General features: G+C 38.6%; 1 protein-coding gene across 1 annotated transcript in view; it reads right to left on the bottom strand.

Annotated features, from left to right (window-relative positions):
* The window catches only part of Phb2 (prohibitin 2), a 46,962-nt gene that overhangs the window by 13,194 nt on the left and 16,814 nt on the right, over positions 1 to 16,954 (bottom strand). The window contains exons 3-5 of the mRNA XM_089107339.1: positions 9,999 to 10,119; positions 6,647 to 6,872; positions 4,106 to 4,231 (exon numbers count right to left, since the gene is read on the bottom strand). Of these exons, the coding sequence (XP_088963465.1) occupies positions 4,106 to 4,231; positions 6,647 to 6,872; positions 9,999 to 10,119 (473 nt within the window). The remainder of the gene's footprint in view (positions 1 to 4,105; positions 4,232 to 6,646; positions 6,873 to 9,998; positions 10,120 to 16,954) is intronic.

A 16,954-nucleotide genomic window follows, 5' to 3' on the forward strand; every position in this document is an offset into this window, starting at 1 on the left:
CGTGGGTCCGTACATACATTTTCATAAGCCTGGTTGTGCGGGGGGGTTCTGCGGTGCTGTAAGTGGTTGCTTTCGATTACCATTGTCTCCTGGTCTTAATAGTTCTTGGAAATGAACTCGGCATCTTTCGATACGTTCCTCGCTGCTTGTGAGTATTTTCCCATCCTTCACCTTAAGCGAGGGGATGATCGTTTGCTTTTTCTTCCCAGTGCATTCTCCAAGTATATGATAGAGTTTTCGTGTATTGTTCCGTGATGCGGCTCTTTCCATATCACTGGCAACATTAGACCAATAGGCTTTTTTGTCAGCTCTTGCTGATTTATGACATTCTTGTCGTGGCACTTTGTATGTGGGGAACTTCTTGTTGGTCATTTCTTTTTTCTTGGCAGAGAGTTTGAGTGTCTTTTCTGAGATCAATTTCTTGGTTTTACGCTTGACAAACCCAAGTATGTTTGAGGCATCTTCATTGATGTGGTCCTTAAATTTGCTTCATTTCTTCTCAATCTTTATCTTGGGGCACTGATCAGTCGGGACTGCCTCCTCGGTGTCATCTTGAAGGACAGCGAAGCGGTTTGAGTGTTCAAGGACAAATGCTCCTCGGTACTCATCTACTTTCAGCTTCGACACGTCTATTTTCTGGTTCGGCATAGTAGTCTTCCTTGAGCTAATTCTGTACTTTAGCCTTTTCTTCAGCAAGAAGTGGTCCGATCCATATTTCTATCCCATGTCAGGACCTCTGTGAACTCTCGAGTCCAACACCATGTATTTCCATCGTCGGGATACAAGGAGATAATCTATTTGGGCCTTTACTCTTCCATTGCGGGATTCCCATGTATACCTATGACACAGCTTGTGCCTAAACCAGGTATTAGCCACAGCGAGATTATTCTGCATTGCAAACAGCAAAAGCCTGTTTCCATTTGTGCACCTGTCTCCGAGGCCGTGCTTGCCGATCGCATGTTCCGAGTTATTCAGCTTTCCGCTGATTCTTGCATTGAAGTCGCCTCGAATTAGGAGGATATCTTTCCGGGGAATCTTATCAATGACTGTCTGCAGGTCACTGTAAAACTGATCTTTTTGCTGTTGAGTGGCATCTCTTATTGGGGCGTAAACGCTAAGGACAGTCAGATTGTTCGTGCGACCTTTAATTCTTGCCCGTATGATTCTCTCAGACACAGGCTCATATTCGATGAGCCCAGTAACTGCTTTGGGGGACAACAGGATACCTACTCATGCTCGGCCAGATCCATCTAATGGTCCCTAGTCATAAAAAGAGACTGCCTTCCCAGCCGAGGATTCAAGGGTCAAGATGTTACGTCCATTTAGTCTCGTCTCAGAAACGCACAGAATATCAAGGTTATAAAAATTCATCCACTACAGAAGCTTGTGTCAATGAACATTTAATCAAGCACAGGTTCCAGCAGCCAATATTCAGGCCTTGTCTTCTTTATAAGACGGTAGCTAGCATACTTTTCGACGAGAGCGCCATTCTTGTCGCATCGCATAATACCGGGGATTCCGTAGCCAAACTTTTCAACATTATATTTGTCATCATCATTGGGCGTTTCTTGGGTATAAGCTACACCACAAGGTCCCAAGTTTTGCGGTCACCCGAAGCACGTTAGCCATCACCTTGCTCTCCGTGAAGCTCAGTGATGTTTACAACACTTCACTCTTTTGAGGTCCGCAACGGATATCCTATGCTGCCTAGGGACGGAGGGTCAAGCCTCATTGCCTGGATGCCCACCACTGCCGTGGAAATTTCCCGGCTTAGCTAGCCCTTTGCTCCCACCTAGAATCAGCAATAGACAAACAAACAAATAAATAAACAAACAAAGCGAATACTTCGAGAGGACAACCGCCTCTCTTCTTCAGTGCGAAACGAAGGAAAGTGCCGAAGAAAAAAACCAACAAAAACAAAAGCGGAAAGTCAATGTGAATGTGAAAAAACCAAAAAATTTAAAGATGAGTAAAGTTCAATAAAAGCCAAAAATTATAAAATTAAAACCAAATACCTAACAACCATAAAAGCGAGTCATTCGCCAATATCCGCGATTTGCACAAAATCCAAAAAATTATTACCTGCCATCGACGGATACTAGCGAACAACTGAGAAATAAAAGAAAACAATTCGTTCACTCAAAAACAAAACGAACGAGCAATTAAATAAATTAGAGAACTATGTCAACTGATTTCTGATTTTAATTATTGCATTCCTTGCTGACACCCTTGGAGACCAAAGGGGTTCACGTGTTTGATTATATGATTGGGAAAGTAGTTCAAGGTTTATTTCAGGGATTACTAAAGTATCGGCTTCTCTTTTGATAAAGCCGAAATATGACTCGTTTATTCTTAAATCACCGGAATCTGTGTTTAAAGCTAGACCTAAATGTTGGTATTGAAAAATTTCAGCCGCTTCCCTGTAGTGCTGGACAATACCTTTGTCATGAGAAATTAAACTAGCTTAGTTAAATAAAATAGTATTTTCCGGAAAATCATAGATATGTTCTGCAAGGACAGGGTCAAAATTTTCCGGTTTTTTTTTTGCTTTTTAAGGGTGTTCTCAATTGAGTTAGTATTGATTTAATATATCCCTAAGCCGTTGGTAAGTTCTTCAGATGTACCAAAGACCACATGAGCATAAAATTCTGTAGACACCAAAGTTTCCACCTTTTGGGATAGGGTCTTTACCTTGATAAATTTGGGAACTGATAGTTTTACTGGGTCTATAATAGGTGCAAATGTTTTTTTTCTTTACATCTTTGGAAATGTGTTCTGAAACCCCTTTTACGTACGGGAGATCAAGGTAAACGAGATTTTAACTTTAATTTGTTTTAGCTTTGTCACCATCTGATAGCTTTTTAATATGTTTTTCAATTACAGAATTTATTAAACTAATTGGATAACCATTTTCAAATAAAATATCCCTAAGGTAGTCAAGCTCTGAATCCAGGAAACGTGGTGAACAAACCTGCAATGATCTATCGACTAAAGATGTGACCAGTCCTCTTTTAACCACAGGAGAATAATTAGAGGAATAATTTAAGTAACGGTCACTATGCGTAGGTTTTCTATAAACCCCGAACTCGAAGACATGTATCATTTCGGTGCACCAGAACATCCTAGAAAGGAAGACGCATATCTACCTCTGACTCCTGAAAAAATTTGAGTTATGGATCCAAAGAGTTAAGCAAGTGAAGGGAAGACCCCAAAGATTCTTCACCATGCTCCCATGAAATATCATCTTTAAAACGAACCCAAAACACGGGTTTACAAAGACTTTGTGAAATAGCCCTTTCTTCAATGTCTTCCATGAAAATATCAGCCTCTATTGGTGAAAGGGGGCGCCCATATTTCTGTTTATAAAAATGCCTCTATAATGGAAAATTTTAGTTACTATGGGCTGGAAGTTTGTTCTTTAATGTAATTAGTTTTTACCATGGGGCGTGATCGTCTCTTACTAGGTTGCTAGCTACCGCTGCAACCCGTATTAACATTGGACATGGTCGTCTCTTACTAGATTGTAAGCTACTGCTGCAACCCGGATCAGTCTGATCTGATCCGTTCTTTGTTTGATGTGAAATTACAAGCAAGAAAAAGCCTATGGCTTTTTCTTAATTGAAATAGTAAGAGACTGGCTACAACCTACGATTATGACGTCATTGATCAATCTTTAACATGAAATATGCATGTTTCGTAAAAAACTGATTTTATTTTAAAAATAATTTGTTTTAATTATAAAAGGTCTTTAACCCCATTCATTTCCTTTAAAACGAGCCGTTGAACAACCCTCTACGATGTTCCAGTGCCAAGCTATCTGTGGAAGAAAAAAATGAAAAAAGATGCTGTTTAGGCAGAACGCTGTAGTAGCTGCCACTTTTCTTGATTTTCAAGCTAATATATTTCCCTTGCTGTCCAAGCCGAGGGACTGAAAGTTTCCTACATAGGGCTTTCGGACAAGGCGGTTCTAATGGCGTACTTGCTGTCCAAGCCAAGGGACTGAAAGTTTCCAGTGGTAGCTAGGTTGCTAGCTACCGCTGCAACCCAGATACCCACTCCGCCCTCCCTCACGAGACTAAAAGTAACTCATTGAAATACACCTTACCTGTTTAGCTTCAACAGCGGCTGAATATTGCTGACTGAAAGAAAGCTCTGTAATAGAAACATCATCAAGGATAATGTTGAAATCTCTTGCTCGTTCTGTTAATTCTCTTCTGACAAGCAAGGAAACCTAAAATTTATGAACACTCTATAATTTTAGTTATCATATTTTATTCTCTTTTGGGGCTTCCAAGTATCACAACATTTAAATTTTTAACAGTTGTGTGTGAAAAGAGACGAAATGTAGCGCATGTGTTTGACTGATAATTTAAGGTTTGAAGATTTAAGGCAGGAATATATATTTAATGAAAATCCTAAATTGTCTAGGAATGCTTACTCCCTGCTAGGCTGTAGCAACATAGTCAACAAAGCTGTTTGGATCATTCAGTTAGCTTCGATTTCTATATTCCTGAATTAGGCAGATTAATGACATTTTTTATATTGTTCTTGACCTCGCTAGAAATGAACGTGAATTTTACCTCGACAAAAGAACTAGTAGGTTATAAACAATCAAGGAAAAAGACTGCTGTGTCGTACCAAACGTAATACTGAGCAGAAACAATCAGTTATTTAAGGTACAAGAATACTTCGATTATTTTTCCTAGTTACGACATAAATGTCAATACAGACACTGAATCCCGACATCATACTGAGAAATTTTTCATTGCGTGTTGTTTCCAATGTGCAGCAAACTTCTGCCACGAGCAACGGATTCGACGAGGCATGTCGGGCGCACATCAGCTCAAATTCAACTAGAACTCTAAGCGTAAACTTTCATTTTTTTAAAAGTTTGACCTTCACTAAACAACTGAAATGGTGTACATTAAATAAGGACAATATATAAAGAAAATTATTTGTGATTGTTTTAAAAGTCAAGATTAAACTATTCACGCAAAACTGGATGAGGTTGAGCGTTGGCAAGGTCTTATTCTATTGTTATTCTACATGGTGCTTTAACTAAACCTCTGCAAGATGAAACAGGGACTGGACTGCAATACACAAGTGAGATGATCAGACAAATCACGCAAGATGAAAAAACTCAAAGTGAAACCTTTTGCAGCAAAGTTTAAGATCTCACGGCCAGATTTGCCTTACTATCAACTACTTGATAATATGCTGTAACTCTTTATAACTACCTTTTCTCTCAGAGCATTCTTAGTCTGAGATTCTTTGTAAGGAATTTGAGGGAAGCTTTGAGGATGACCTTCATGGTTCTAGTCTGATACCCCCCCCTCCTCCTTCCAAAAGTTCCTACAAAAATTACCCCGACAGAAAAACCCACATGCAAAGTTGAGCAGCCAAAGGGAAAGTATGACGAATAGAAGAAAAGAAGGGATTTTGGAATAGTCTACTTATATTCCAAAATATAGGCAGAATGCATGGTGTAAAATGTCTTATAGAATTTATTTCTAAGATTCTTTTTCCCTTGTTTTCGTGTTTTGGAGGATTGAGTTGTCATAGCAGGGCCAGAAAAGGGTTAAAGAAAATGATTTGGAAATATAAAATTAGTAGTAACTGTAGAATGGTTACCTTAGGATGGAAGTACAAAAAGATACAGGCTGGGACTCAAAAGAAGGAGTAATTACTTCCTGTGGAGTTGGTCTGGTAACTAAATCTACCGTTGATGCCACCATTTTACCCATTGGAATTGAGAACGCCTCCACTAGGCGTACATCAGAAGGTTTTCCCATACTTTGCATACGTATCCACAATTCGTAGGACAGTAAAAGGCTAACCAGCTATTTGTGAATACTTTCCTATTGCTTAGTTCGATTTATCATCCTTGGCCATTTTGTCGTCGATTTCTTTTAATCTTAGCTTTAACAACATTAAAACTGGCAAAAAAAAAATATTTAGAAGATGAAGTATCTCACGTGAAGTCCCTTGAAGATAAAATACTCACAACATATTCCAGGATGAAGGACACACACACATACACACTTATAAAAACAGAAAAGAAAAACGCATGAAGTGAATATTTGTGATTAAATCTATACTTGGGATTTTTCAATGTTTACGCTGAAGTTAGTCTCCTACTGGATTAAAAACAAGTGATAACAATTAAATGATAAAATAAAATTGTAGAATTTCCAAATATTTTGAAAGTATTTCTAGCATACCATTCTGGGTACCTTTTTTTATATTCTAGAACACAGAAACTATTGAAACATTGATCAAATTTTTTCATCTTAAATTACAAGAGTAGTTTGCTCAGAATATTTAAGATATTTTATTTTAATGGAGTGTTTTCTTCATTTTTGAGAAAATAAAAATGATATTTCCAATTGATAGACTACAAAAATAACCATTTTAATCGTTGAAAGACTACACGCATTGGATTCTACAGAAAAACTAACAAACACTTTTATTGTAAATAAACTGCACAGCACAAACTATTGGTAATGTATGCTGTAGCTGCTATGATCATTCTGGCTAGTATATCTGACATTATTCAATTCGCCTTCTATTAGTGAAGATGGGCAACAGATTAAAATCATTTCTTCAGCTTGCCCATGCGTTTAAGTAAATTAAGTAAATAGATTACCTGTTGGCGCTGTGTAATTAACTGTGAAGCATTAAATTTGGCAACAACTGACTTCAAAACTTCATTAATAATAGATGGTAGAACCTTTTCATCATAATCAAGTCCTAGCTGTCTATAAACGGTAGGCAGAAAAGCAGCATCTGGCCTTGATAAAACACGGAGTGAAATATTTACCATTTGTAGATCTTTGGAACCAGTTGGAGAAGAAATTTTTCTAGGTCGAGATCTGAAAAATAAATTAAGCATTAAAAATATAAAAACAATCCCCATTAGTCTCTTTTAATGGATATAAAACTGATTATTTGTGTGGTAAGGTACGGGTGTCACCACTTATTGGTGCAAAAATGGTGCTGAACCACTTACTGGAGGGGAAAGCCCCTGGTGGCGCCAAATATTATAATGGAATGCCAGCGCTTACCACAACGGTTCTGTAAATATAGGGTTTGTTAATACCCAATTTACAATATACCCTGCCCCAGGGTACGATAACGTGATCGAACGGTCAAATGGCCAAACTCTAGAGCCCAGGGTGCAGCCAACCCGGGTCACCGCTAAAATCTTTAGCTATCTCCTTGGGAGGTAAACGAACCCCCTTGACGATTCAATGATGACGGTATTTAATGCAACCCCTTCCCTGTTCTGTCTGGGTTCATGGAAAAAAAGTCTACACAGGAGTAGAAAATAGCTTACTTGTAATCTTCCAAAAAAAAGTCACACACATATATCAACTCTGAAAAGAACAGGCTCCCCCAAACGGGGTCTCACTCTAAATTAACTAATAAAACATTGGTTCTGTACAACAAACTTTGCATTGGATAGGGCCTTCGCTTGGCTCTGACCAATCCTCTAAATCACCATCCAAAATCCATTCTACTGGTGCGTAATTTTGTCTTTCAATGGCCCAGACCCGGAAGACCAAAATAGAATTTAGATTTCAAAGCTTACTTATTGCGAAAGAATCTAGCTTAGCAACCAGAGTTAAAAAAAAAAAAAAAAAAAAAAAAAACAAGGGGTGGAACCCCAACACTGATTTTATTATTCTTAATCACAAGGGTAGTGAACCCACAATCAGTAGAGATAAACCTTCAAGTAGCGGCGGCCAATCCGTTAAAACACCTTCTGGTTAAGTGTACCTTAGCCTTGAGTAGTCTAAGTTGTTTTTTATTTTTCCAACAAATGCGTGTCCAAGCCAAGTAATACAAATAGTAGAATAGTTAATAGTATTAGTAGAATAGTTTAATTTAAGTTTAGGAGATATTCTGCATTGGTACTGATGCTAACTTTGTCGCATTGTTTCTAGCATAATAAAAGTTACTTGTGCTCCTCAACAAATTGAGAGCAGAATATTGTAATAAGACCAAAAAACAAGTTATTGCCACTCCCATTTTATATTTCTTCCGTCTTTTATTCTTAACCAGGAGCCGAATTTTAATTTCTTCATAAAGCCGAATATCTAAATTTCAAATACTTTCAGATATATAGTAGCCAGTAGCCAGCTTATAGTAGCCAAAATTTTAAAAAAGGGGTTTTTAAACAAACTATCTAATGGCAAATATGCCCCATGGAGGGCGGTATCCAGGATAAGGACCATACCACTATTTAGTAAACAGAGATTTTCATTCAGAATCAAACAAACCCAAAACCAATTTGTAATTATGAACAGAATTGTTTGACTATTTCGCAGAAGAGCCTAAAATCCCTATAAAAATAAACTACACAAAAAAGTACAACATGGTAATCACCATTGTCAGAACCCAAAACTGATAGCTTACAGTCCCCTATCTTGAGCAATAAGAAAAATGGCTTCTTAGCATGATAGACTGATCGTAGCCCAGGGATGAACGTACTGAACCAGTGGTCGTAAAATACCGGGAGAGGGCTCCTTTGAACGGAAATGAGAATATTGAGATAACTTTTCAGGTAACGGTTTTAATAAAGGTTAGACCAGTGGTTCCCAACCGATTTTGGGCCATGCCCCATGTATTTTTAAAATCTTGATGCCCCCCCCCATCGTGAAATTTAAATTTTGTTATTCAAAATTTCATTTTGAATTAAGAAAAGCTTAAAAGACCATTATCTTGGTATCTTTTTTTTGGGTCGTCCTCTAGGCATATTTTATAGTGGTGAAAAATATTGTCTGAATACGACACCTTTTATACAATGCATAACGTCATTGCAACAGAATCATGTATCTTTTTTGCTTTTTAAATGCACTTTAATGTGATGTCGTTCACGTAAAAAAGTTTTTTCTTAAAATTAAGGCGCTAAAGTATAGTTAGCCGAAGGGTGCACATCCTGCCTATGACCCCACAAAAATGTTGCAATGCCCCACTGGTGGGGCCTGTGCTCCATGTTGGGAATCACGGGGTTAGACATTAAAGGAAGACTGAAGTAAGTTTGACAGGTCATTTATGAAGCACCATAATTAAAACAACTTGCGACGCTATTCAAATAATGTAATGTTTATGTCCCCTGTATAAGTTGTTAGTGTTATTTTTCTGCAGTCCTATGGTTTTGACATTTGAACGTAAGACGACAGTTTTGCTATAATTTGATAGCTGAGATTCGGCTTCATCTATCTATTGAATTAAATTTCTGACACATTTTTACATTTACTTTAGATTGAAAAATGCCCGGAAAAGACTATAAAAAAATGTGAAAAAAAATGTTTCCTATTTTTGCAAAAGTTTAGACCATTCTCTAAAAAAAAAACTATGAGTAAGCTCAGTCAATGAATGGATCTGATAATAAATCCAATGACAAAAGCAACTTTTTCCGTCCGGTGCAAATAACAGCTGTCGATATGTTGCAAAACTCCATGCTTCACAGGGAGCATGGACCTAAAAGACAAATTCTGACACTATCTCAAGACACAAATAATACAGTATATAATAAAATATTTCAATAAATAGAATCGACCATGTAAAATTACCAGGTATAAACAGACTAAAAATGTTTCCATGTTGTCTAAAGGCGCATTTAGCGAATTGTATAAAATAGCTTAAAACCAGATTCTGACTGGAGTCGAATTCCCCTGTGGCAGACTGATTTCACATCGCTAAATAAAAGAAATGTCCTTGTATGCGCAATTCCATCCGTTTCTGTTTAGACCAAGGTTAAAAAATATTGTTTCTTCAGCCTAGGATATTTGTTTGAATAAAGGTTTACTCTTCATATACTAGTAAGCACATGTTTTTTTCTTCAGAAAAGTATTTGAGGGAGCTCTTTTATATATGCAAGGACATTGTATAAAAGAGTAAATGAAGCTATTATATTTTGTGAAAGAATTAATATTTACAAAATAAATGTAGGAAATTTATGGGCGAACATAACATAAATTCAAGAGCCTTACCTTATGTCATAAATAATAGGGTACTCAAACCAGGGCACCCTGAAGTGCAAACCTTCAGTGTAAGTCCCGTCCTTTATTCCACCCAATCTACTGAACATAATAGCTCTGTGACCACCATCAACTAAAATAAAAAATTTATGATCCACCTTTTTGATGATTTTATTCCTAAATGCATGCAAAGGTTTAGCATATTATGAACACTTTCAATTCTCTGAGGAGTAGAAGTTTATCCCTATCATCTCAAGGTGGCAGTATTGTCAATAGCTTACCAATCAATTTTATGCAAAATTAGATCAAGACTTCGTTTTTGACGAGCTTTGTCGTTTTTGACGTAAGTCAAGTTTACTTGCAAAGTCAATAAGTAAGTAAACTGCATACTGATTTTACAATTTAAGAATGACGCAACAACAAACTTGTACTTAATATTTGTATATATATAAATATATATAAAGTGCAATTAGCATAATTACAAAAGCCTTCCTTAGAGAACAAATAACTTTTTTTTTTTCAAATAAGGGGCTTAAGGAGCTACGGGGATAAAGACGTAGCTGGCAGAGGAAAATCACACCACGTTCTTCCCCAAACTGAGACTTGACACTTTTACTCCATACCAACAACTAAAATTTGACAATAAAATTATGGCACATAGCACTCATCAAACCAGACTCACTCTAAAAGAATGATGCAAAAAAAAAAAAAAGTTGGTACACATCTACAGCTGATGCAAATGGGATTTTGCTTAAGTTTTTAAGACGAATAAACTTTATTACAATAAATTTTCAAAGCAACAATCCAATCATGAAAAGAACTCATGGGCGAATTTGACCAAGGTCAATGATGAATACTGGATGATCAAATGCAACGTGACATGTGACCAAATATGCTTCACTTCTGGTTCTTACTCTTAAAGCAACATTAAACAAACAAAAAATGCTTTAATTGCTTCATTTACGATATGCACCCCCCCCCCACAGGAATGGCCAGCAATATGGACATTGCCCAATTGACTAAATTTTGTATTCTATAGTTTTGGGTACATAAGTGTGTACAAGACCCTTTTGCAAACATGAAGAGATATGAAAATATTTCTATTGAGAATGAAGACAAACGAACTCCTACACAAAATGTGACAAGTCAATATCTTGAAAATTATGCACTGGATTAATAAAGATTTGTTTTGGGATTTGCATTAAACTTAGGGGAAAAAATAATACCATAAGTCATTGGAGGTGCCCATTTAACTATAATAAGGTGGATATCATTTTGATCAACTCTCAAAAAATGTTAAACTACTCAAATTACACTACCTCAATTAGTGATCATCTGTGGGTTGTTTGGGTACCTATTCAGTTTATTCTAAGCAGACTGAATAAAGCTGTACTGTAGATACACTGCATAACCAATTTAGTTCAAAATTACAAAGGAATGGCTCTCAGCCCGTGGCTGGTAGAATATCTTTTCATTATCTGATGATGGCAAAATTACAAGTTTATTTTGTAATCAGCTGTACAAGCATTACTGTGAAATTTCCTCCCCAAAAAAGTGCCTGTGAAACATAATGATAAGCCAGGGATTATAAATGTATTCGGGATGTGCAAAAAATAAGATGTTTTGAAAAAAATACAGGACAAAAATGGATGTTAAATGAATCGTGCCCATTGAAATTTCATAATAAGGTTAATAATATTGTTGTTAAAAAACAAATGACATCCAAGATGATGACAGTAAGCCCTAACCAACCACTGATATTAATCCATGTGGGCGTGAGAGGGGGGTTAGTTGCCCTCAAATCACTTTCGACTATTAAAAAAGGTACTATCCCTTTGAATTTCAAATCAAATGAGCCCCTTTTCAGGATTCTACGACAAAGATTTCAATAAAACCCTTATATGCCTCCAGGGGATAACTTGTAATCCTTGCCCCGAGGGTTGTGGGGTAGTGTCCTCCTCAAAAATGTATTTTATAGCTGGAAATCAACTACGCTGAACAAAATGGCTATCTCAAATTTTTGATTGGATGTGTTTGGGGAATTGTTGGGGGTGGGAGGGGGGGGGCTAGTTGCCCTCCAATCACTTTCGACTCTTAAAAAGGGCACTAGCCCTTTGAATTTCCAATCGAATGGGCCTTTTTCAAGTTTCTACGACAACACCTTCCATAAAAACCGTATATGCCCCCAGGGCATAACTTAAAACCCTTGCCCTGAGGGTAGTGGGGGAGTGTCCTCCTCAAAAACATATTTTCTATCTGGAAATCAACTACGCTGAACAAAATGGATATCTCAAAATTTTGATTGGATGTGTTTGGGAGAATAATGGGCGTGGGGGAGGGGGGGGGGCTAGTTGCCCTCCAATCACTTTCGACTATTAAAAAGGGCGCTAAAACTCTCGATTTCCAATCGAATGATCCCCCTTTGAAGTTTCTACGACGACCTCTTCCATATGAAGTGCCCTTCTCTAAAGGAAAAAAATAATACATAGTACATTGTGCCAACATCGTTCTTATATGCCCTCAGTGCATAATTTAAAACCCTTGCCCCGAGGGTTGTGGGGGAGTGTCCTCCTCAAAAACATATTTTCTAGATGGAAATAAACTACGCTGAACAAAATGGCCACCTCAAAATTTTGATTGGATGGGTTTTGGAGAATGATGGGCGTGGGAGGGGGGGGGGCTAGTTGCCCACCAATTTCTTTCGACTATTAAGAAGGGCACTAGCCCTTTGAATTTCCGATTGAATGAGCCTTTTTGAAGTTTCTACGACAAGGCCTTCTATAAAAACCTTATATGCCCCCACGGCATAACTTACAACCCTTGCCCTGAGGGTCGTGGGGGAGTGTCCTCAAAAACATATTTTCTATCTCGAAATCAACTACGCTGAACAAAATCGCTATCTCAAAATTTTGATTGGATGTGTTCGGGGGAATGATGGGCGTCTGGGGGGGGGGCTAGTTGCCCACCAATCACTTTCGACTATTAAAAAGGTACTAGCCCTTCGAATTTCCAATAGAATGAGCCTGTTTTGAAGTTTCTACGACAACGCCTTCTATAAAAACCTTATATGCCCCCAGGGCATAACTTTAAACCCTTGCCTTGAGGGCTATGGAGGAGTGTCCTCCTCAAAACACATTTTCTATCTGGAAATCAACTACGCCGAACACAATGGCTATCTCAAAATTTCGATTGGACGTGTTTGGGGGAATGATGGGCGTGGGAGGGGGGGGGCTAGTTGCCCTACAATCACTTTCGACTATTAAAAAGGGCACTAGCCCTTTGAATTTCCAATCGAATGAGTTTTTAGAAGTTTCTACGACAACGCCTTTAAAAACCTTATGTGCCCCCAGAGCATAACTTAAAACCCTTGCCCTGAGGGATGTGGGGGAGTGTCCTCCTCAAAACACATTTTCTATCTGGAAATCAACTACGCTGAACAAAATGGCTATCTCGAAATTTTGATTGGATGTGTTTGGGGGAATGATGGGCGTGGGGAGGGGCTAGTTGCCCTCCAATCACTTTCAACTATTAAAAAGGGCACTAGAACTCTCAATTTCCAATCGAATGAGCCCCTTTTGAAGTCTCTATGACAACTCCTTCTAAATGAAGTCGCCTGCTCAAAAGTCAAAAAATAATAAAGGGTAAATTGTGCCAACATTGTTCTTATATGCCCTCAGGGCATAACTTAAAACCCTTGCCCCGAGGGCTGTGGGGGAGTGTCCACCCCAAAAAGATATTTTCTATCTGGAAATCAACTACGCTGAACAAAATGGCTATTCGCTGGACAACACCTTCTATAAAAACCTTATATGCCCCCACGGCAAAACTTACAACCCTTGCCCTGAGGGTCGTGGGGGAGTGTCCTACTCAAAAACATATTTTCTATCTCAAAATTAACTACGCTGAACAAAATGGTTATCTCAAAATTTTGATTGGATGTGTTTGGAGGACTGATGCGGGGGGGGGGGGCTAGTTGCCCTCCAATCACTTTCGACTATTAAAAAGGGCACTAGCCCTTTGAATGTACAATAGATTGAGCCTTTTTTGAAGTTTCTACTGCAACGCCTTCTATAAAAACCTTAAATGCCCCCAGGCCCTTACTTAAAACCCTTGCCCTGAGGGCTGTGGGGGAGTGTCCTCCTCAAAACATATTTTCTATATGAAAATAAACTACGCTGACCAAAGGCGCCATCTCGAAACTCTGTGTGGAGTTTCGGAGGGGACGACTGGGCGTGGGGGGGCTAGTTACCCTCCAATCGATTTCGACTGTTAAAAAGGGCAATAGGACTCTCAATTTCCAATAGAATGAGTCCCTTTTGAAGTCTCTACGACGACCCCTTCCATATGAAGTGCCCTGCTCTAAAGGCAAAAAATAATAAAGGGTACATTGTGCCAACATTGTTTTTATATGCCCTCAGGGCGTAACTTATAAACCCTTACTCCGAGGGATGTGGGGGAGTGTCCACCCCAAAAAGATATTTTCTATCGGAAATCAACTACGCTGAACAAAATGGCTATTCGCTGGACAACACCTTCTATAAAAACCTTATATGCCCCCACGGCAAAACTTACAACCCTGGCCCTGAGGGTCGTGGGGGAGTGTCCTTCTCAAAAACATATTTTCTATCTCAAAATTAACTACGCTGAACAAAATGGTTATCTAAAAATTTTGATTGGATGTGTTTGGAGGAATGATGAGTGGGGGGGGGACTAGTTGCCCTCCAACAACTTTCGACTATTAAAAAGGTTACTAGCCCTTCGAATTTCCAATCGAATGATCCTGTTCTGAAGTTTCTACGACAGCGCCTTCTATAAAAAACCTTATATGCCCCCAGGGCATAACTTAAAACCTTTGCCCTGAGGGTTGTGGGGGAGTGTGCTCCTCAAAACACATTTTCTATATGGAAATCAACTACGCTAAACAAAATGGCTATCTCGAAATTTTGATTGGATGTGTTTGGGGGAATGATGGGCGTGGGGGGGGGGGGGCTAGTTGCCCTCCAATCACTTTCGACTATTAAAAAGGGCCCTAGAACTCTCGATTTAAAGTCGAAGGAGCCCCTTTTGAAGTCTCTATGACAACCCTTCTATATGAAGTGCCCTGCTCTAAAGGAAAAAAACAATAAAGGGTACATTGAGCCAACAGTGTTCTTATATGCCCTCAGGGCGTAACTTATAAACCCTTGCTCCGAGGGATGGGGGGAGTGTCCTCCTCAAAAAGATATTTTCTATCTGGAAATCAACTACGCTGAACAAAATGGCTATTCGCTGGACAACACCTTCTATAAAAACCTTATATGCCCCCACGGCAAAACTTACAACCCTTGCCCTGAGGGTCGTGGGGGAGTGTCCTTCTCAAAAACATATTTTCTATCTCGAAATTAACTACGCTGAACAAAATGGTTATCTCAAAATTTTGATTGGATGTGTTTGGAGGAATGATGAGTGGGGGGGGGGGGTTACTAGTTGCCCTCCAATCACTTTCGACTATTAAAAAGGGTACTAGCCCTTCGAATTTCCAATCAATTGAGCCTGTTTTTAAGTTTCTACGACAACACCTTCTATAAAAAATCTTATATGCTCCCAGGGCATAACTTACAACCCTTGCCCTGAGGGTTGTGGGGGAGTGTCCTCCTCAAAACACATTTTCTATATGGAAATCAACTACGCTAAACAAAATGGCTATCTCGAAATTTTGATTGGATGTGTTTGGGGGAATGATGGGCGTCGGGGAGGGGGGGGGGGCTAGTCGCCCTTCAATCACTTTCGACTATTAAAAAGGGCCCTAGGACTCAATTTCCAATCGAATGAGCCCCTTTTGAAGTCTCTACGACAACTCCTTCCATATGAAGTGCCCTGATCTAAAGGAAAAAAATAATAAAGGGTACATTGTGCCAACATTGTTCTTATTTGCCCTCAAGGCATAACTTAAAACTCTTGCCCCGAGGGTTGTGGGGGAGTGTCCTCCTGAAAAAGACATTTTCTCTGTGGAAATCAACTAGGCAGAACAAAATTGATATCTCAAAATTTTGATTTTATGGGTTTGAAGGACTGATGGGCGTGGGGGGGGCTAGTTACCCTCTAATCACTTTCGACTATTAAAAAGGGCACTAGCCACTCCAATTTTCAATCGAATGAGCCCTTTTCGAAGTTTCTACGACAACTCCTTCGATACGAAGTGCCCGGGTATGGAGAAAAAAAAACACATTCTGGCCACATCGTTCTTTACTTAGGCAGTGCTAGCGCGCTGCCTATGATAAGTATGAAGCCCAAAAAGGTTTCAATGATTTAAGGCCCATTTCAAAAACTCTTTTGAAAGTTTTATTCTGAATTCAAGTTTGGGAATATATAAGATAAGATTGATTGGCCAGCATGCAGCAATGGATGAGGCTAAGAGTATAGGTACCGATTTGTTTGTTCTGCGTATGCTCGCTATTTTCCTTTCCAACAGATTTCAGTTCATTAAAATCCCTTGTCATAAACTGTCTGAATTTTTATATATTTTCTACAGCTCATAGCAGGGGATTAAGCTATGTCTATTTTATTTCTTATTAATTTTACCATATTTAAGCAGCAATCTGTTAATGTTATAAATTTGCTGATGAAAAAAATGCCACAGCTATGACGCAAACCATTTGACTATACAGCAGACTGATCTGGAGAGCGTTTCTAAGGATTTAGAAGCTTTAAAGCTTTAAGGATTTAAGGACTAAAACATGTAAGACTAACTCTCAGTGAGACTAGGAGCTATTACCTAGGTAGTATTATTATATTAGTAAAGAAGACGGGAGCAGTGAAGATGTTAAAAATAGAATAGCCAAGGCCCAGGGTGTTTTTTCACAGTTAAAAAAAGTTTGAAGGAATAGGAAGATAAGTCTGCAAACCAAGATTAGGATATTGGAAGCTACAATGATGACAGAGGTCAAATATGGTTCCGAAGCATGGGCGCTCCAAAAAGTGGATAAAGA

The sequence above is a fragment of the Artemia sp. Qi Xiang Cuo genome, chromosome 1, assembly GCF_049724085.1.
Source record: "Artemia sp. Qi Xiang Cuo chromosome 1, ASM4972408v1, whole genome shotgun sequence".
Lineage (NCBI taxonomy): Eukaryota > Metazoa > Arthropoda > Branchiopoda > Anostraca > Artemiidae > Artemia > Artemia sp. Qi Xiang Cuo.